The 21,525-nt window shown below is 44.7% G+C and overlaps 1 protein-coding gene across 10 annotated transcripts in view; it reads left to right on the forward strand.

Moving 5' to 3' along the window:
- The window catches only part of Rbcn-3A (rabconnectin-3 alpha), a 175,434-nt gene that overhangs the window by 13,356 nt on the left and 140,553 nt on the right, over positions 1-21,525 (forward strand). For all 10 annotated transcript variants that reach the window (XM_065444752.2, XM_065444823.1, XM_065444293.1 and 7 more), the window contains 5 exons: positions 585-770; positions 2,315-2,493; positions 7,311-7,580; positions 9,167-9,342; positions 12,035-12,147. In XM_065444752.2, coding sequence (XP_065300824.1) covers positions 585-770; positions 2,315-2,493; positions 7,311-7,580; positions 9,167-9,342; positions 12,035-12,147 — 924 coding nt within the window. The remainder of the gene's footprint in view (positions 1-584; positions 771-2,314; positions 2,494-7,310; positions 7,581-9,166; positions 9,343-12,034; positions 12,148-21,525) is intronic.

A 21,525-nucleotide genomic window follows, 5' to 3' on the forward strand; every position in this document is an offset into this window, starting at 1 on the left:
CTGTGTCGCCAACGTGCTCCCACGCACTAGCACTCTCCCCATCCATGTTGGCGCAGAGTTCGAATTATCGATGGCAGTGCAGATTTCAGTGCGAATTAGCAGGATGTATTACATATTGCTTTCAGTGCATTGCTGGGTGGACCGCAGCGGCTACTTCGAATTATCCGAAATTTCGAATTAACGAGTTGTGAATTAACGAGCTTGTAGTGTATATGTACTCAGCGCACTTCTTTTGTATGTGTATTTTATCCAGCTTGTAGCACTCCACAGTCACCAAGCAGCCAGAGGGAATTGTGAAGAAGGTAATCTTGCATACAGACTCTAACATTAGCAATGTTAAAGAATGTCAGAGGTGATGTGTTGTGCTTACATGTTACACCCTATTATTGCCATGTATCATGAATTGGTGAATAGCAAGCTGGTTTGTTGTCCTGGCACTTTTTGCATTTCCTTCCCTCCGGAGCTAAATGTATCCTGGGGTATGGATAGTAGCAAGACATTTTCAGCATGCAGCTGGTACATACTGCTTGGCGTAATTTTTGGGGGGTCACAATGTTCTTCTGCTCTTTCTTTCTGTTGCCCAGAGGTTCAGTTGCAAACATGCTGGTCACGTCATGTCGAGACAACATCTGCCGACTCTGGGTTCAGACCTTGCTTCCTGAAGATGGGCTGATCAACGTGCAGCAGATCGAAGCACTTGCCAACCAGACACCGCGACTGCAGACTCAGCGTCACCGGCAACGCATCCTTCAAAAGCTGCGGCATATGAAGTAAGTGGCCATTTCAGGCCAACTGGTTACTTTTGTGGTCGTCATCATCTCCCAGGGATCTCTTGTTACCGGACTCACCCAACCTCACCACATTCCTGAATATTTCCTAATCTCATCACTGTGCTTGTTTGTCTGCCATTCTTTGGCTACATTTCCCATTTCATGGCACCCATTCTGTTACTCTAGTAAAGCACTGATCACCCACCCTATGCATCGTGTCACCTACCAATTACACTTTGTTTTTTTAATCTCAACTAGTATTTTGAACAGGCAGTGAGGCTTGAATTAAAAAGTAAGCTCAAAGCCCATTGTTTTAGAGCCCAATCTTTGTGAGTAGCATACGAGATTGTAGCACATCTTTCTCTTTTTCTACACACTGCACTCCTCTGATCCTTTCACTGATAAGAATTTTTTAAAGTGCACACAAAGATTTCCCATAAGTTGAGAATACTACTGCATTCGCACAAGCACTCTCAATGACCAATGAAATCAAAACTCATTGAAATCCACAATCCCCATTGACTCCCTTCCATGAGCTCTCACAAAGGAACGAATTGCAACACAGAGTTCAATCGCATTTGGTTTTCTTGGTCATTTGAAATGAAGCATGTGGTAGGGGTGTATATGCTTGATGCCAAATATCCTTGATGTGACCAACAAACAACTGCTATAAATCGCAATTGACCTTTTATTTTATTCATTTATTTATTCGGTACACCTACATCGCCTGCACGGTATTATTGTAGGGGGGTTAAAATACAGGTGGTCACAATGGAAAAATATTCAGCAACATCAAAAGAATACATCAGTAAATACAACATTCTTTAAGCCCTGAAATTCGCAAAAGCGGAAGACAAACCAACAAATTACCAAACAAAGTACCTAACTAAAAAAAAAGACAGTAGTGTATGCACAGAGATGAATAACAGAACATTAAAAAAATATGACTCTCAATAGCATTTTCAGTAATTGCACCTTCAAAGTACACCTTGAGTGCACTTTATCTCTGCTTCCTCTTTCTCAGCTGCTCAGATTATAGTTGTGCCTGCTGTACAGGATATAATCATCTTATATTCGTCTTTTTGTTTTTCTCACGCTTAGCTAGAAGAATAAGAACAAGCGAGGGTATCGACTTTTTGAAAATTACGACCCTGTGAAGCCAACGTACAATGAAGCCGGGAAAGCATGGGGGAAACAAACTGTTTTATTCTTTAAATTGAAATGTTGAATAAAGAAAAAGGAAATAAAAGTAGACTAAAAGACAATTTGCTGTAGGTAGGCGTCATGTCGTCCGCATTATGCTTGCGATGCTCTAACATTGAGCTACTCCCTTTCATTTTCTTGCGTATTTGTGTGTACTAGATCTAGCACTGGGGGAGGGTTAACCAACACCACCCACTGCCGTGATAGCGAACATCCTTTCAATCGCAGGTAGATCAGAACTTAGTTCTTTGTTTTGATCTGCCCATGCTATTTTCATCTGCTTGTTTCTCCTCACGTGAATGAAAGCAGCTCCAATTTGCGTGTGGATGTCCTCGTTGCAGATCCCTGAGTGAATACCAAAGGCGGCAGGCAGCGCAAAGTGGAAAGGAAGCTCGGGAGACGATCCCCTCGCTTCCCAGCACATACAGCGTGCACGACTTCCATAGCTTTGGGCTCCAAGGCTCGGGCGTGGCACCAGGCCTCCATTTTCATCTGGCAGCCAGCATCAATGCAGAGACTGGTAATCTTGAAAGCACGCTTTTTATGACTTGTTGTGTTATGGCAGGGGGAATCCGTAGACTGAGAAGAGCCCACATCACATCACACAGGGTCTCAAAAGAGCTTTTAGCAGCTGGACAAGCTAGAACGCCGGCTCATAGGAGTGTCAGCTAAAACTGTAACACTATGGAGTAAGGATGGTCGATTAATTATTTTATTCAACTGATGATTCATCATTCATCATTTTGGCATTTAATCGATTAATCACTTTCGATGCAGGGTTTTTCATCGATTGGTTAATCAAAATTTTTGCCGGGCACTTACAAAAAGCTTGAAACACGGTTATCTATTCTTGTAGGGTCCTATTTTAATGTTCGAATGGGGAAACTAAGTTTGAAATGCAAGTGTATAAAATACACTTGATATATACATTTGATAAAGGATAATCTTTAACTTGTTAAGTCTAAATATAGTTGGCACTTGTGGCTTTTGAAAAGATAAACACTATATGTTATAAAATGAAACTTAGTGCAGAAATAAATAGGATACATGGCACTAGCGAATCCCTGTACAATACAGTTAAACAAGAAATAAGAAAAAAGGCAGAAGGGAAAGGTGAAGTCCAACAGAAATATGCAAGAAATTGCAATATGCGCAGGCGAAAAGAAAATTACTGGTTTAGGCTTTTAAACCACATCCTCTAGCAACCATATAAGCCAAAGCATTAAGCCGTACCGAATCAAATATGTTATCTTAAGCTTTCACTCAACTTGTAGTTTTATATTGCCCATTCCAGTATTTTGTTTTTCCTTTTTATTTTTTATTTTTATTTTATTTATTTTTTTGTTACTGACCAAACTGGTTTAGCAGTGTTTTCTGTCAAGTTGTTGCTGGGCTGGTTAATTGTACATGATTATAACGCTAAGGTAGAACAAGGAGACCAGAACACACAGCACTCAATGTTGTATCGTCTTAGTGTTCTCGTTCTTGTCGGGTAATTGCAGTAGCCTTTTATTATACAATTTTCACCGTCTGGTGAAGGAGCTCCTTGTGTTTTGTAAAGATGTCAACCTCATTTGAACATGCAGTGAATGAGCAGGTACATGGTTATGAGAAAGTGTTAAGACTAACCAAAAAAACAGGTGGCCAGATTGCGACATGCATGCCAGGCACAGGACACATGATAAAGTGATGTGAGTGAGACGGCAGGAATGCCATCAAGCAGCTAGAGGGCTGCAACCTGTTGCATGAATCATGAAGACCGTCATGAAGACCAGGAGCGCTGTTGCAGTCAGCGCTCCTGGTCTATTCTAACCCATAATTTCTGAATGTATACCCAAGATTTTAGTACCTGAAGCACAGTGCAGCAGATCCAGAGATACCCAATCGGCTGCAATTCACTGCCAAAAAAAAAAAATCACTTCTTGTATTTTTGTTCATCAGATTAGTACAATGGTAAGCAGTGCACACCTATTTGTACTTTTGATTTTAGTTACTGTTGTAATTTTGCACGCATCTTTCACCAAACCATTTCAGCTAATTCAGACAAGGTCATAGTTGTTTCTGATTTGATGAGTGAACAGCGCGGAGAGACAATGACTACGAAGTGCAGCACTGCAGTACTCACTTTGCTAAACAATTGCACATGATACCCAACAACAAAGAAATCTACAAATATACAGAAAGACAATATGTGTAATCATTCATGCTATTACTTTATGCCTTGTGTCTCCAAAAACAGCTATTTTCTTTACAGTTAAGAAAACTAATCGGGTGCTCACATAGGTATCATAGAAGGGTGTCACGGCGTGCCACCTGTTCGCCGTCGGCACAAAGTCGTCGACAAGGTATACAAGCCGGTTGGTCATTCCCTAGTCAAGCGAACACAGTGAAGGAGTCTGAGTCGGGAGAAATAAAAAAAAAAGATATTTATTGACTGACAATGATACATGAATTAAAACAAAACAAACACAAGAACACTAACTCACATGCACTTAATATACAACAAGCAATTGACAGTGGATATAAGAACTAACACTACACAAGAATACACTTAACAGTGGTCCATTAAAACAAAGTTCAAAAGAAAACAAATGATGGCATACGCATGGCTGGGCAGCAGCAGCAAGTCCATAAACCATGGAGTTGATGGCAGAGCTTTCCCGAAGAACACTGGTGGGCTGATCTTCTTGTGGTGGATGTGAATGCTGGGCTGGGTTTCCCGGGAGTCTTGATCTGACTACTTTCCTCGAGCAGGTTGAGCTAACTTGAGGGGAACTACCGTGAGCTTCATTGCATACATTGGTTTGTCGTCTCTTACGCAAACTAGTAACTCACAGTTCTAATGTGGCTAGGCGGCCCAGGCTGTACTGGATGGCACTAGCTCCTTGATGCTTCTCAGCAGATTGTAGGCCCAGCTTCTAGACTGCCTAGCTGGGACTAAAACCTTCATTTAAATAACTTCTTTTTTCTCTAGTTCCCTGGGTCGAGGAATGGCAGATATTGGTGACCATTGAATCAAGTTCACCCATTTGTATCACAACTCCTCCCAAGGTCTTGGCCGTGCCCCTCTTAATTAGGGGCAAAGGAACAGGTGATTCCCACCTGCTGTTAGAGGTTGCGCCCTTGCATTGCACCACACAGCCACACACGCACACCTTTGAGTCCGTGGCAGACCTCTATTGTCCGCTGATAAACGCAGAAGCAAGAACGGCAGCCGGCCATACAGTGGCAAACCCTCTGACACACCTGCACTGTTAGAAATTCGTGGACGCGGGATTGCAGACACACTACATATTTCAGGTATTTGCTACCCCTCCCGCCTAAGCAACCTTCTCAATGCATGCGCGGGACAGAGAATGCACAGGGGTTCCTACAAAAGACTCTCGGGACGTCAAGGTTGAGCCAACAACAACAACATAATGATAATAATCTCTAAACCTGCCTTCGACATTTTCGGCTGCTTGCCCGAGTGGCCGGCAATACCCATCTTGCTCGTCAGTTCCTACTCCCACGACCATCTGGCGCCCGTTCATCGGTGCTTCGCCAACTCCAACAAAGCTGCACCATGACAAAGGGGCTCTGAAACACTTTTCTAACTAATCATAGAATGACATTGCTATTAAATTATGTCACCTCACGAATCTCTTGCCACAAAATTTTTTCAAATCCTTCAAGCACAAGTGAAGTTAGACGTAGTTACCAAACCCATCAGCAGCTTGCCGTCTTCTTTCATTTCCACTGGCATGCTGGAAGCTTCACAGGGGAGACGACAAGGGGGCACAAGGGAGCAGTGTTCTGCTGGCTCCGTCCAGAGGTTGAAGGCGAGAGTGCTCATGGCAGCACCCCATCGTGGCTGCAGTATCTAAGCTATGCTTTTCACCTCATAGGCCAAGTGCAGCAGATGCAGCTGCACGCAACTGCCATGCCTAGACCAGCAGTGCAACAATGAAATGGTTTTTCAGTCTTTGTGAGATTGCAGACACATATATTTTTTCATTTATTTAACTCAAATGAGCAATAATTGTATTACTGACAATGTTCTCGCAATCACGAATCAGCCAATGGCCGTTGTGGGTCCAGCTGCTTGTGATGCTGCTTCATGACGACATTGCACAGGAGGGAGCAAGCAATTTTTCACTGCTTTTGGCATGAAATTGTAAATTCCCTGCGGTATGTTGTGCAATAATATTTAGCTCACATGTTCACAGGAGCCTCGTTAACAGCTTAGCAACATTTTCTCACAATGTTCAAAAAGTGTTGAAGGGCCCCTCTAAGATTAGATATTGTATTTTTGTACACACAATTCACTCCATGCATATGTAATCCACATTCCTATCTACTACTCTTGGAAGAAGGAAAGAAAGGGTTCATGCATATAAATCTAGCAGGTAATCACATACAATAATGCTTGCATCTTCTTAATCTTTATATTTTATCTTCACAGCATTGTGATATACATTGCTGCCAAGTAGCAACTGAATTCAAAATTTGTATAACCCATTCCCCATTGTGCTTTGCACTCAAGAACTTTTGAGGCAGGCCTTAAGGAAGAAATTATGGTGTCTTCCATGCATCAATTGTCTCTCCAATGAGTTGTGATGGTTTCTTCTAGAAAGGACTGAAATTTTCTAACTCCGGTGCACAACCGTAGTTATTAGACTGAACATAGTTATTGACACTTAGTCAAAATGACATATTCATTGACAACTGACAGTCTCATTTATTGATTTGTACTATATGTGACCCAGAGGGCACGATTGTGATGGGGGTACCTCACAAAGAAGACAAGGAAAAAATATAATGAAAGGTATACAAACAAGACAAAAATAAGGTGACAGTGTCAGTGTGTAATAATCACGTGTGTTAGTAAAATGTGCAAAGGCAAAAATACAATTGAACCATGATAATTCGGACTTGAAGGGGCCCGAAATTTTGTTTCATGGCTTCATGGCAGAGTGGTGGACACTGCTGTGAAGTCCAACTTCTAGGCAAAATTTTATCACCACACTATGGGGATGAAGTTTTGCATCATGACTGCATATCATGCAGGTGTCGCTTGAGTATGATGGCAAATGAGTCATTAGTTCCTAAAGCATCAGCACCAGTAAAGTTGTTTCACTCAAGGATGACTTGAATTATATTGAGGTGCAGCACTGTATCTCTGTCATTTTCTTACTGTTATATTTCCTTTGGGAATGGTGTGTTTGAGGGTTTAAGTACTCCTGCCTGTTGATGTCGGAAGTTGTCACAAGCCAACTGTTTGTAATAATGCTTTAATTTGAGCAAAGGAAACATTGTGTGGGGTTTAATCTTAGAAATTTGGTGGCACTCCTGCAGACATCCCGCTGGTGCCAAGCATGAGTGGGGCTGCATCAAGGGGTGGAAACCAAGAGCCCAACTTTGTGCTGCACTGGCTCAACAACAAGGAGATGTCATTCAGCAGTGCCACGGAGCAGCTGATCCAGGAGTTGAGCTTGAAGGCCCTGCAGGCACGACGTGAGCAGCAGCGGCAGCAGTTGGCGGCACAGCGCAAGGCTGCTGAAGACGCAGAGGCTGAAGAAAACCAAGAAGAGGCCAATGAGCCAGAGGATCCAGAGGCTGCTGGTGGTGGGTAGCCACGTGTGTGTGTGTGCGTGTGCGTCCATGCGCCCACGTACGGGGTGGGGGCTGTGTAATTGGGTGGGTGGGTGGGCGCGGTTGCGCACGTGTAAGTGAAGCATTCCACACTGAGCGAGCAAGCAACTGTCTCAATCGCCAGCTACACCATCGCGCTGCCTAGGCACCCTTTTCTCCGTGCTGCACTTCCGTGTTGTCAGTGGCAAGCGGGTGCACATTCATGGCCGTGCTCATGGCCTCTCCTTCTCGCCACACATGCCTTGCCTCATCACTTGCCCCTGACTTTGTTCTTTTTGATCGTAGCAATCACACTGAATGGCATGTTGATTGCCCCGATTGCTGGATCCGCGGTCACCGCAATCGCACACAGCAATCAAGAGCAACTGTCATGGTACTGGTGCAAGTAAAAAAAAAAAAAACCATGAAAACAAAAGGTGCAGCTGGCAGCTTGCAGATGTTTGTGCGCTTGTTTCTGCAGAAGCGGCATGAGCACAACTCCGCAATTCCACTCCACGTACAGTGAGACAGGCATAAGTCCCAAACCTCCTCACCTACCCTCGCTTGCTGGCTCGGGCAGCAAGATAAAGGAATATCGCTACCCTTAGATTTATTCAGGGGGCTTATTCGTCCCAAGCAATCAAGCAACCTTCTCCGTCAGTGAACCTTTTTCCTCCATGCTGTGCTTGTGCGCCATCAGTTGCAGTTGGTGGCGCTGCCATAGTGCTGCTGTCGAGGTGGTCGCAGTGCGGTAGAAGTAGTGTGCAACGGAACAGTTAAATGTTAATTCATGCTGCCTTTCGCGTGCCCAACGTCAACTAAACCAAGGAGAGGGTTCCCTCCTGCAGCTTCTGCAAAGGGGCTAACTGCAACCGAGAAATTCCATCCTTACCTGGCTCGATCGTAATCGAAAATTTGCTGTGTAACTTCTGTATTAGATGTCTGCGGGGTTGCTATTTCAGCTCTATGCTTTTATCTTTTATGGAGTAGCATTTATGCAATTACCACTTATATCGAATTTTTTTTCACTGTCCCATTCATTGAGGGTTTACTGTACTGTGTTTTACCTTAACAAGTGTAAGTAAAGTTTTAGAGCTTACTTCTGCTTTGATTTTATCCGAATTTCGAAGCAAGAATGCAATTTATTAGCCTGTGTTGTTCTGCAGAGTACTTGGCGTCTTTGCCTGCCCTGAAAAATAATAATAGATGCATTTCACCATTGTGGAAGCGAATTGTTAGAGATGTAGACTGGCTTTTTGCTGTCCGACAGCAATTAAAGTTTAGACCTCCAGGCAAACAATGACGCCAAGTGTTCCATTAAATGATGTATGCAAAAGTGAAAGCTTGTCACAAATTAAATAAAAGCAAGACACTTGTGATTGCTAAATGTTCTCCTTTAAGTTCGCAGAAGAAAAACGCTGGCCCACTGTGTGTGCATGATTGGATTGGTGGGTGGGCGTAGTGGGGAAGCAAGGTTACGAAGCTTTGTCGACTCAAAGAACCAAAGGTGCAGCTGGTTTGCAAAAGGGTTACGTTGCTCACCTCAGTGGCGGTCTACACATTATGTCCATTCTCTGCAGCCACCAAAAGCAGCTGGCAAGGTCGATCAGGGCTGAAATCACTGAGGCTTGGAAGCGTGGCAACCACGACAGCACTAGCCGAGGAAGCGTTACAAGGCTCCCAGTCTGCCAAGGCCTTCTCGCCAGCATCGTCCTCAGCGTCTTTAGCCACTGAGGCGTCTGGCAAGAACGTAGAGGTACGAAGAAATAATGCCACTATTTCACATATTATTCTGCATGGCAACCATGTGATATTGCACATGGTAGGGTAAGCATAATATTTCTCTGCCTATAACCCACCACCGCACATAACCTGCACCCCAAATTACAACAGGCTGCGAGTAAAAAGAAATCCATGCACTTAACCCGCTGAAATAACTGCATGCAACAGTGCTCAAATCTTTGCAAAAGCAATCTCTATCCGTGGATGGTATGACTTGTCCATGTCGCATCTTCGGCCAACAGTTCTGTGCCCCCTTCTTTGGTGATGCTGATAAAGCTGGATTCGCATGACAAATGTGATCGTGGACGAATCAGTCATATGTCACGTGACGTGTATCGGATCACTTTGCAGCTAGAATTCACATGACAGAGGATGACAGCATAGACTGAGCAGCCCTTGCATGGACAATGGTGGCGTAGCAAATGCGACCAAGGCGAAAATCTCAACAGTGATTTGGCTTTGTGCTGTATTGCAAAGTGCTTCACATGGACCAAGGGGGCGTCACTTGAAAGGGTGACGTAGAAGATCGCTGGCGCCACGTGCACTATGCACTAACTACTAAACGCAGAATGGTGACCTGTAAAGAGGAAAAGAATGGGTAACGATGAGGGAGGGTTGAAGGGAGCTCTAACACGCCGATGTCGGGAGAGATTGGAGTTCCCTAGGAGATATCGAAACATTGAATAGGGGAGAACCTTGCCCTGAGATGCAGCTTCACTGCAGCGCGCTCCACACTGCCTCGAAGCCACTCGTTAAAGGCCCCCTCACCAGGCCCGATAGCAAATTTTCTTTATACACTGGAAGTTGTCTCTCTGGAGTGTTGTAGCACAACAACTTTTCAAATTGGTTCACTATAGCTGAGATAGAAATAGTTCAGTGCCACGAACCCAGAATTTCAGGAGGTGAGCGTCACTGCAAACAATATATTTATGGGGTTTTACGTGCCAAAACCACTTTCTGATTATGAGGCACGCCGTAGTGGAGGACTCCAGAAATTTCAACCACCTGGGGTTCTTTAATGTGCGCCTAAATCTAAGTGCACGGGTGTTTTCGCATTTCGCCCCCATCGAAATGCGGCCGCCGTGGCCAAGATTCGATCCCGCGACCTCGTGCTCAGCAGCCCAACACCATAGCCACTGAGCAACCATGGCGGGTCACTGCAAACAAGGACACACTCTTCACTTGTCCCGTCTAGCCTCAGCAAGTGAAATTACTTTCCTTCATTCTCCCATACCAGAGCTAGAGGACCGCCCCCCCCCCCCCTTTTTTTTTGTCTTGCTTTTTCGCTGCACGGTGCAGTTATGCTGACGGCCACAAGCGTGAGCTCTTGCATTTGTCTCGTTTCGCTCAGCGCACGATTTTGCGCACTGTGCACGAGAACATCTGACTAGTGGTATAAATCAGTGCTACACGTATACTGAGGCAGACTCAAGTGGATCAAAGAACATGATCGCGCATTGGAACACGGTAGAAAAATGACATAGTTTCACTCTTAGCGCGTGTGACAGCACGATGCGGGAACAAGCAGACGAAACAGAAGTATATCTCTCTTGCTGCAGTGTGAAGTAAAACAAAAACATTCAGACACTTATTATTATTTCTTTAAACTGTAGTTTGTCTATTAAAGCAACAGATTATACAAGTAGCAGATGTTGCCTTGAATAATTCTCGAGGTGTCAGGGGCCCCTATGAATGACATCACAGCATATACATGTATGTGGGCACACTTGCTCATGTACTTCACCACCCCATCTTGGAGTGCGGCGCCCGTGAGAAGAAGGGCAAATTGCGTTTAATTTGAAATTTCAGCTCTTTCCGTGGTGCCTAGCGATGTAATTCTTAGCAGACGCGATCGTGAGCACACATTGTATGGACTGCACTTGTCAGCTCAAAATGTCCATACCTGGTGAGGGGCGCTTTAAGGCAAAATTTGCATATAATCTGCACCTCGACTTTACTGATAAAATGTTTAAAATTTTTGGTGCGAGTTATACATGCAAAAATACAGTATCGTAGGGAGAGTATTGCTGCACAAACACAAAAAACAAGATACACAGTGACATCAATGCTACGGACTGCAGCGATGAAATATGGAAGATGTGAATGTGAAAATGCTCTGAGAAAAAAATGAAGAAAGAAACCATGTAGGAAGTTATTGTGAAAATTAGGATCACAGCACTGCATAACACTCGGCATAAAGATGCTAAATGCTAGAATTGGAAGCATTTATATTTTTTCTCTCAGCTTTTATGAGCTTCAATTTTTTTAGAGAGCCCATGGATGTTGGACATTCGTGAACAACAAACTAAAATTGTCATTGTTGAGAAGTGACAGCTGTGTAAAGGTGCTGTATTTGTGTCGGACAGTGAAAGCACTTGTCAGCATCATGCTGCTTAAGAGTGTTTTATTTGAACTAGTTTTGCTTCTTCATGTAGAAATGAGACATAGCTAATGAAAGAAGTAATGAGCCCTTTAGAATACCTTTTTGAGACAGAGGCACCTTATAGATCAGCCATGTGTTGTATTGCTTAGAACAGCCCTTGGAGGACGGGAACGGCAGGAAGCATTTTTGTCACTTGCACAATTCAGCCTTAATACCATTCTAAGTGAAGTGTGCGAACTAACAACCTTGGGTGCACACGCTGTGCCCCTCTCTGTCGCAGCAGCAGTCACTGGGAAATGCCCTGGACCACAAGATAGAATCACTCTTGCGCGAGTGGCACCAGAGCCCCGACCTGCTGTTCAGCATTCATCCGGTCGATGGGAGCTTCCTTGTTTGGTGAGCACCTTGGCCAGCGATTGGCAAGTTCAGTAGTTGGGTACTTCTAGGGGTTCTTTCTGGACTACCCTGAGATTCAAGATTTAAAGCAGTGTGCATTTGCTCTAGACAGGATAAAGGCAAGTGCAGGTACTGATGGTTGCATAGCCTGCATCCCAAAGGGGCCCTGAACCAGGCGCTCAAACTAGGTGAAAAACACATTCCATGGATAGCATATGCTGCTGTAAACATCGCTGCAAAATTTTGCAGTCGTGCAAATTGTGAGGAGCTCACAAGCGAAGCCTGAAGTTGCATTTTTTTCAAACACCCTCTTTTCAAGCACAGGATTTCTCCTCATCCGTATTGAAGCTGCCGGCGCCTTGCATATGTTGTCTTATACAAGATTACCACAAACAGCTGCTACTGTACTATAGCTGACATCTATCAAGAAGAATGTTTGGATCATTGCATTTTTTCCTACAGTTACAGTGTATAATACTGTATTTACTCGATTCTAATGCGCCCTCGATTGTAACATGCACTTATTTTCCGTGACAAAAAAAAAAATGAAATGTTCTTTACTGTGCACCTCATTCTTTCACACAGAAATACAACTTTCTCTCATTTGTATAAACAGATTTACTCCCAATGCACTAAAGTTGCAATTTCTCCCTAAAGGTGAAGCATTGGTTGTGACAGCACATTAGTCGACAGCTATACGAAGTAAGGATAGTAGTTTTATCAGCTGTATAAACTTATAAATATTCACTTACTAACTAAATTAACAAGCATGGTGCCACGCATGCACAAGCATACATGAACACGTCTCACTCAATGACTGTGAAAACTTGCTATTACCACTTGCCTTGCGCCAAATTGTAAGTTCGGCTACAAACATGCAAGCCACCAGCAAAAATATAATTGGTTTCGATTTGCTGAGACCCAGAACTTTCCCATAGGCATGAGCTTGCCTTTCACCGTGCTGGCAAAAGTTTTTAACCGCGTTAGTCTTGTGGCACCACCACTTCAAAGAGCATGTCATCAAGCGTATGAGGGACAGGACGATTGTGCAGATTCTGATGGTGTATGTGCGGCTAATGAGTGACACTGTTCTTTCGATGCTGCCAGATGCTACGGCTTACATATTGAAGGAAATTCCTAGAAAAAAGAACAGGCAAGGCTTTGATGGGATGTTGGCCATAGAAATAATCCTGAAGAGCCAGCGAGCCAAACTTACACACGCTTCAAGCAAATAATAAGATGTGAATGAAAATGTTGCATCTTCTACAGGTGAAAAAGGCGTGTTTGTACACAAGTGAAGAAATTAACCTGCTCAAAGACAGCCACCGAAATTATTCTTTGTACAAAAAAATTCAGCTTGAAGTGCAGGTTCTCGACAAAACGACTAGCAGATGCCTTGCCGCTGGCATACTTTTTTTTTTTTCCTTTCGCCAGCTCAAATGTTCAGGAGTCATTGGTTGTGAGCAGCATAAAATTGAAATTACGAATAGTATTATCAAGCTAATAATATTGTGCCCCTGCAAGTCCTTGTGAGTACCAAGAACTTGGCTCCTGAGCATACTCCGGGAAAGAAAAAACAAGCACTACCTTACGCTACACTACATGTACTGTGAGTGCTGTGATACAGTGCAGTGTTTCATTTAAATATAGTTGCAGTAAAAGCTTGGTGTTGCTGGTTTGCGTGTGTATCCGAAGAGTCACCTAAATAAGTATTGCATTCAATTATACATATGTACAATCACCGTGAGTCCAAACTATTATTTTGCGCAGTACAAGCTACTCCTCTCAACATCGAACAACGTAAGAACTTGTTTTTTTCATCAAAAAACAAGTTTATTTGTATTGTCAAGAAACATTGCTAAATTATTTGCAAGCGTGCCTCTTGAAATAGCCCAAATACAGGCAAAGAAATTGAACCAAAGGGTTTTAGTTGCATGTATATCAATATTTGTGCCATTGTATTTTACATCACTTCAAGTCAAATCATTTCTCTTGCACATTCCATGATATAAAATACACCCTGCACGAATTGCCATAATGGTAAATGTGCCACAGTTCCAACATAATACGGCCGCAGCAACACACGACAAGCACCGCTTGTAACAGGCCTCTGACTATAGGAAGCGGAAAAGCACTGAACTACACTTAACACCCGGCGGACGGCACACCGACCTACCGTCGCTGTGCTTGAAGCGCGTACGAGGCGGCCATTTTGAAATGCAGATGGCGATGTGGTAACGCAAATTTGGGGTTCTACTCGATTCTAATGTGCATGCAATTTTTTAATCTATTTTATTGGAAACAAAAGTGTGCGTTAGATTCTAGTAAATACGGTAATTGATGCTAACAACTAAACAAGTGGAAGTCAACCAAAAATCTACGTTTAGAATTTTGATAAGTATTATGCACTTCTGGAGGATGCAGACTATTGTCTGCTCATGCTGGGTCACACCTGGCCTCTTAGGAATGAAACTTTGGCCAGACTGTTTATCGGTGTCATAGCCGTTAAGTCTTGCTATAATTTCGATTAGTTTTGAACACTCAGCTAGCATTGAACCACGCGAAGCTTCAGCCCAGAGCCCATGGATGTTATGCCTGCCATGCATCATGAGGAATGGCAATTAGCATTTACAAGGGGTCGTGCGCCAGCGCATGCTCACTCTCGGTCACTTCTGGGTAGACACTCTGGCTGGCATTACTTCATATTGACCTATTGATAGCACATAAAAATGTGCAATCTGGGTTTCACTACCATCCGTCTAGGACAAAGCTGGTCTGCACCACGGAACACGGCCAGACTGGAGCACACAGGTGTGAGCACGCACTCCAGCCATTCCGTGCACGCAACAAACATTGTGCTATATGCACTACAGTTGCATGTAGCTGCACCTGCTGCATAGTGTAGCTACCATGGGGTGCTGTGACAAGCCCTATCGCCATTCGGATGCTCAGACAACCGCATGCTCTGATTGATCTCTGTGGGTGACCTGACTCCAGGTGCATGGCAGTCATGGAGGAAAGAAACAAAATAGGAGGGGCCTTGACGTCAGATTTTTGAAGCCACAAATGTAGCCATGTTGGTGTGCCATCGTCCATTGCGCCTCCTATCAGCTCGCTGGAGCAGATAGGCGGTAGCTTTGAACTTGCATTGCTATGAGCTGCCAGTAGTGTGTGCTGCCAACGCGCCTCAGAACAGCCTACGAAACTTCCGTAACAGTTTAATGATGCAGACGCGCTCCTGTGCTTTTCCATGGCACGTTGAAGATGACGAAGACGACTCATGCCATGATTACTTGACTGTGTCTGTTACTGACTGACAACTCACACTCACAGACCCAAAACACAGCTTTCAAGTTTGCACACCATGCTCCAAAGTCGGGTGGGCTCACAAACAGAATCTGCTTTAAGAAAGACCTGAGCCGAAAAAAATCTACCTCAGTTTTCAGAGGCCTAGAGCAGCAGCAAGAGCTTCAGGAGCGTGGTTGCTATGGCACTGTTGACATTTACGGTACAAGTCATAGTGGTCCTTTGCGAAAAAGAGCATATGACTTCTGCCACACTTTCTCCAATATGTCCTGCTGGCCGGGGCCTCTCCTATTCTTTCCTTCCTCCATGGTGGCAATGCAAGCCAGCCCGAGCAGGTCATCTGCTAACAGAGTTGCTCAACTTCAGGTTGCATCGCCATCACGCTTGAAACTCGTGTTAATAATCCTTTCAAAATGTTTTTGGAGTGCGGCGACCATCGCTGAGCTGATCTGCGCATTGCCGACATATTTGCATGAGTGAAAGACAGTTTCATTCAAGCCCGGGAAATTGTGTGTTTGCTGTAGAGATAAGTGCAAAAGGAAATTTGCTACTCCTTCCACTCGGTACAAGAAAAAAGCAGCCATGCACAGCTATTTAGTAGAAAGTAGCTCTGCAAAGTGATGAGATCAGCAACTTCTGCCCTGTTCTTTCGGAATGGAGGACGTTGAGGAGTATTGCACTTGTAGTGTTTGTGCTTGTAGTCTTTCTTTTTTTTTTGCAAAATACTTCCGGTAATATATTCCTGGGAGGCACCATACTCATTCCAAGGCATTTTTTAAGCATATAAAGAAAGGTAGTTCAGGGCCCCTTTAATACTTGCAAATCACCACAGGGAAAAGTGAAGGCTGGTCAGAGTACATGATCATAGTGATGATTTTAATAGGGTGTGTGGCCCTTGCAAGATGTCTATACTGTATATGCTTCTGTCAGTTTCATAGAGTTGCGTACTGACAGCTGCTGTTTAGAAATTGTTAATTGCCAGTAGCTCTTAGAGTAGTTGACCATCTGCACGAATTGTGCCGAATTTCGCCAAGCGCACTTCTTTGCGCCATCCTGCTCCAAAATGATATTTTAGTGGAAAGCTGCACTGAGCCTGCGCTAAATGAAACGTAAGTTCTGTAGTAAAACTGAAACCAGAACCTAAAGCATGCCGCCATTGTCATCATCATCATTCTTGAAGTCAACAGACCGGCCATGGTCATGGATATAGCTGATGCCTTTAGTTCTCTATTTGCTGTTTTTGTGAAGTCGTTGCATTTATTTCTTCATGTATGTTCTAATGTCCTGCTGCTGTATGGCCTTATTTGTGTAGGCTGCCGTTCAGTATTCCTTGTACAAGTGTGGCACGAAACTTGCTCAAGGAGAATGCCGTTTAAACAGTAAAAAAAGCAAAAAAAAGCCTCAGATAATGTCTGGTGGTACGGGGTTTACCGTATTTATATATAATTTATTGGGCAAGATAAGCTGGCTTGGTGGTCCACGTTGCGACGTACATTATAGATTTTTTCATTGGGTGACGAGGAAGGGTATGCAATGAGCCTTTCCTCCTCTCTGGTTTGTGCGAGCCGATGCGACCTGCTTGAATGTGTTGAATGTGTTGCCACAGCATGCTGCAGAACGATTTGGAGATCTTTTAAGTCATACTAGTCCATACAAGGTAGTCGAAAAAGCACTGTGTAGCCTTTCAGTGTAGCAGTAACCGCAGTATGTGGTGGTTTCTCTTGGCTGCGTGAACATGTGACATGCATTATCAGCCGCAGTGTGTATATCCGTTGTGAACAGTTGTATTGGTCTTCGCTCGATGAAGGTATCTGACGTCTGTGGATTGCCAGCGTGAATTAGAAAATATTCTCGCTACCTGATTGCTAAACGTAGGAACTAAAGCATAAGTGTGCTAGTGTACAGCCAACCTAATGCAATCCTGAAACATCTAAACATAAAAAAAAACATAAAAAATTTGCATCAGCCTCCGGCATCCTTCTCACGCATTTTAAGTCTAGTAAAATTGCTAAGCCATGTCTATGCTAGCCTCCTGTATGAGGCAGCGAGAATTGCTCAACACAGCGAACACTGCAATTGGCAAACCAGCATGATACATATAAGCTTTGGGCTTCAGCATTGCCTTTTTGCCCTGTAAAGAAGTAATATCCAAAGAGGATCGCATAAAATGAATCCGACAACTATTTCTGGAGCTACAGCTTTCATAAAATGGGTGAGTGCATCATAGAGGACAGGATGAACAAGACTGAACAAAAAAATTATCCTTTTCTCACACGAAGAAAACAAAAAAGAACGAACAATATACTGGCTAATGCCACAATAAGACCTCACATGGTCATGCTGCATGCTTGTACTATGCAATATATAGAAGAAACAGATCAATAACTCAGCATCTACCACTGCACCAGACGCTCGTGCAGTCTGCACTTGATCACTCGACTACTCTCAAGCGGAATCCACATGTACGGTATGTGTACCAACCAAAACTACTTTATTCCTGGGCAGAAACCTCATCCAACAAAAGAAGTAGTCGTGCAATGTATCTGTAGGTAACAGTTTGCACACTTTCCAAAGCAAACAGCAGAACTTATCCTGCAACAGAATGGTGCCCACAATGTTCAGATCACCATATTTTTTGTACCTATTCATGGCTGCTAAACCACAGCTTAGAATTACAGTGAGAATGATGCAGTAAGGTCCCATTCGTAAAACAACTTTCACAAATGCACAACTGATCTCTGAGGCTGATTGTAGGCACAAATTAACGTGCGCGCATACATCGCACTGGGCACTCCGTCCACCTCAATGCTAGCAAAACTCCATCTATGCTCATTTAAATCGCTTCAGTATTTCTCACGGAACCATTTCCCTTTTAGAATATGCCACATCATAATAAATAGACTGCACGAGCACAAAAACAACCACCAAAAATGCTGCCAAACATATACCTGGCATATAACATGAAGCTCTTGCTCAAGACAGCACGTTGACTGCCCATAGATGGCGCCACTGCCTATGCAATATGACAGTAGCCACAAGAAAAAGGTCTATAGGCACAAAGTGGCTGTATGTATTTTGTGGAGAGAGGGTGTCTGTAAAGTATTCCGTGCTTTTGGTTTGCCCAGGACCATTAACTTGGCAGTAAACAATTTCCCTCACTTTGGAGGCACTTACAGAAATTGAGAAAATATCATCTGCGTGGCGTCTTCCACTTGAGCACCAGTAGCCAGACTGTTGGTAAATTTGGGTGGTCTGTCTGCTTCTCGAAGGTGGAATGCAAGATGCTCCAGATCCAGGTTAGAGAAAACGCGCACCTCCCGAACAGCGGGTAACTTTTTGGAAAGTGAGATGAGAGCTACGGTTGAGGGAAACTGTCTGTGATGCCTGACTGAATGCCACCACATCACACAGCATTGTAGCATCACGGCGAGTGAGAGTGCAAACCAGACAAAAATTGTAGGCTACAAAAGCAATCGCTACAGTGGCTGTCACTTGCAAGAGAGTCCTACCAGTCTTATGCCAGCACAAGAAGTTTTCGGCATGACTGTAACATGCTGTCCTTGCTTTTGCCTCTTGAGTCAAAAGTATAACTGGAGACTGCTAAGAAATGCAATTGTTACTACATTGCGAACAAGGATGTGAGGCATGCAAAGCACAACAGCCTGAACAGCCGCACCGACCCCGACAAAAGCATGCCGATGGAAGCTATATAACGCTCGCACGATGGAAAACTTCCCTGACCTTGCATTTGCTCCGATATCATGGGTGGGAGCATTTCTGGGCGCTCCAAGTCGGATTTCACCGATCTGAAAGACCCAACAAAATGTACTCGGAACGTCTTTCTCTACTACCCAAAACAAGATGAATACCTCTTGAGCGCTTTGAAGTGACCACCTGAATTTGAGTGCACCATGTTATCCCTCATACCATGTCAATGCAATGCTACCAGCAAATGGTGCCACCATACGCCCTTGTGCTCAATACTTCATTGGTGTACCACATGAAATATAGTCACATTGTAGTGATCGTAGAGGACGAGGCACTGCCAAAGGTGGGAGTTAAGAATTAAATTCTCTGTTGGGCAAACTTGTATACAAGCAAACAAAGATTTGATAACACAGTTGACTGTCAATAGTACAGATGCTTTTGGTTCTGTAGCCTATCACATATGAGCTCAATATGAAAAGGCAACTTATGAGATCCTTCACAGTTACCCATTCTGCATAGTTTCTGCCTCTATTATCTCCCCACACAATTTGCAGGCTCTGGCTTGGCCGGCACTTCCGATTGTTAAAAAACAGCATGTTGATGCTGTGTCAATTATTTCTCAAGTGACCATGGTTCACATTTCGCACATTTCGGTGCTGCCACGTTTGTTCATTGTGTACTGTAAAATAGGGAGCAGTGGGGCTGTGGCTAGGAGAGAGACAACGACGACGAGAAAGAACAACCTTGTTTCGGTGCTCGGTCGGCTACACTACCTCTCGCTGCTCCAACGTTCTAGTCGCGAACGCTTACTGCTCAAAGTGCTTCGCGACATTTGGTGGAAGGTGCTGGACTTATTGCCAACCTGGAACTCCGAAGCCGGACGATCCCTGTCACATCTCCCATGCCTGAGGAGACTAGCCCTACCGCCCCACCCATGGCACCGCCTCCAGTCATCTGTCCTGGTGCGCCACGCCAACGGGATCCTCCCATATTCAATGGAACTGATGATCATGACGTAGAGGACTGGCTCTCATCATACAACCGAGTGAGTGCCCACAACAAATGGTCTGATGCTGACAAGCTTGGCTACGTCCCTTTCTACCTTTCCGGGGTCGCCCATCTTTGGTTCCGCAACCATGAGGCTGACTTTTCCACCTGGTCAGCATTCCGCACGGCACTTCAGGAAGTATTCGGTCGCCCTGCTGTGCGCAAACTTCGGGCTGAACAACAGCTTCGCTGTCGTGCCCAACAAAAGGGCGAAACTTTCACGAGCTACATTGAAGATGTAGTTGACATCTGCCGGCGTATAGACCCTGATATGACCGAAGATGGCAAGGTCAAGAACATCTTGAAAGGCATAGAAGACGACGCCTTCCAAATGCTCTTGGCAAGGAATCCTCAGACGGTGAACGACATCATAGCGCTTTGCCAGAGCTATGAAGAGCTGCGCAAACAGCGGCTTTCTACGCGCCGAGCTCTCGCTCCGGACGTCGCACTTTCTGCTCTGAGTGATGGCGTCACTTCTGCTCCTTGCAGTTCCGAACTTTTCGACAGCATCAAGCAATTTGTACGAGAAGAAGTGGCGCGCCAACTCTCTCTTCTGCCAGTCGCTCCAGCCTCAGAGCCGCGCTTGTCTCCAGATCTCCGTCACCTGATACAAGAACAAGTCGCTAACGCAGTACCACTTGCTCATCAACCGCCTCCTCCGCCTGTGCCACTTACGTACGCTGCCGTTGTCGCCAATTCAAGGCCTCCTTCTGCAGGTAATCAATCCAGACTTACCAGCGCCTTTCCCTCACCTCCGCAAGCAGCTGCAACATACTCTCCTGTCCCCCCAAGCAGCTACTGGCCGCCACAGCAGCCCGTGCGCCCACCTCGCCAATATTTCCGACAGTCTACGCCCGCTGTTCTCAATCCATGGCGCACCCATGACAATCGGCCTATCTGTTATTCGTGTGGCCTACCTGGGCATGTAGCACGGCTTTGCCGCCGGCGTGGATGGTATCCTTCGGACTCTCCGAGGGCACAAAGTAACGGTTTCGACTCTACGTCCCGTTCTGCTGCTGCCGCTCAGCCCTTCGAAGCCTCGTCTCCTCTTTCCCGACCCTTCAATACACGTCGGTCTCAGTCTCCCCGTCGGCGTTCTCTGTCGCCGCTTATCCGTCGTCCTGAAGCTATCCGAGAGGAAAACTAAGGACCGCAGTTCCGGAGGCAAGAACTGCGATCTCAGCGAACTCCTCAAGACCTCATTTATTTCCTGCGAACATCCTTGAAGTTTATGCAGAAGACATTGCCGTTCATGCGCTTGTAGACACGGGAGCAGCAATATCAGTGATTTCGGACCAGCTTCGTCTTACGCTTAGA

This window comes from Dermacentor albipictus, chromosome 1 (genome assembly GCF_038994185.2).
Source record: "Dermacentor albipictus isolate Rhodes 1998 colony chromosome 1, USDA_Dalb.pri_finalv2, whole genome shotgun sequence".
Classification (NCBI taxonomy): Eukaryota; Metazoa; Arthropoda; class Arachnida; order Ixodida; family Ixodidae; genus Dermacentor; species Dermacentor albipictus.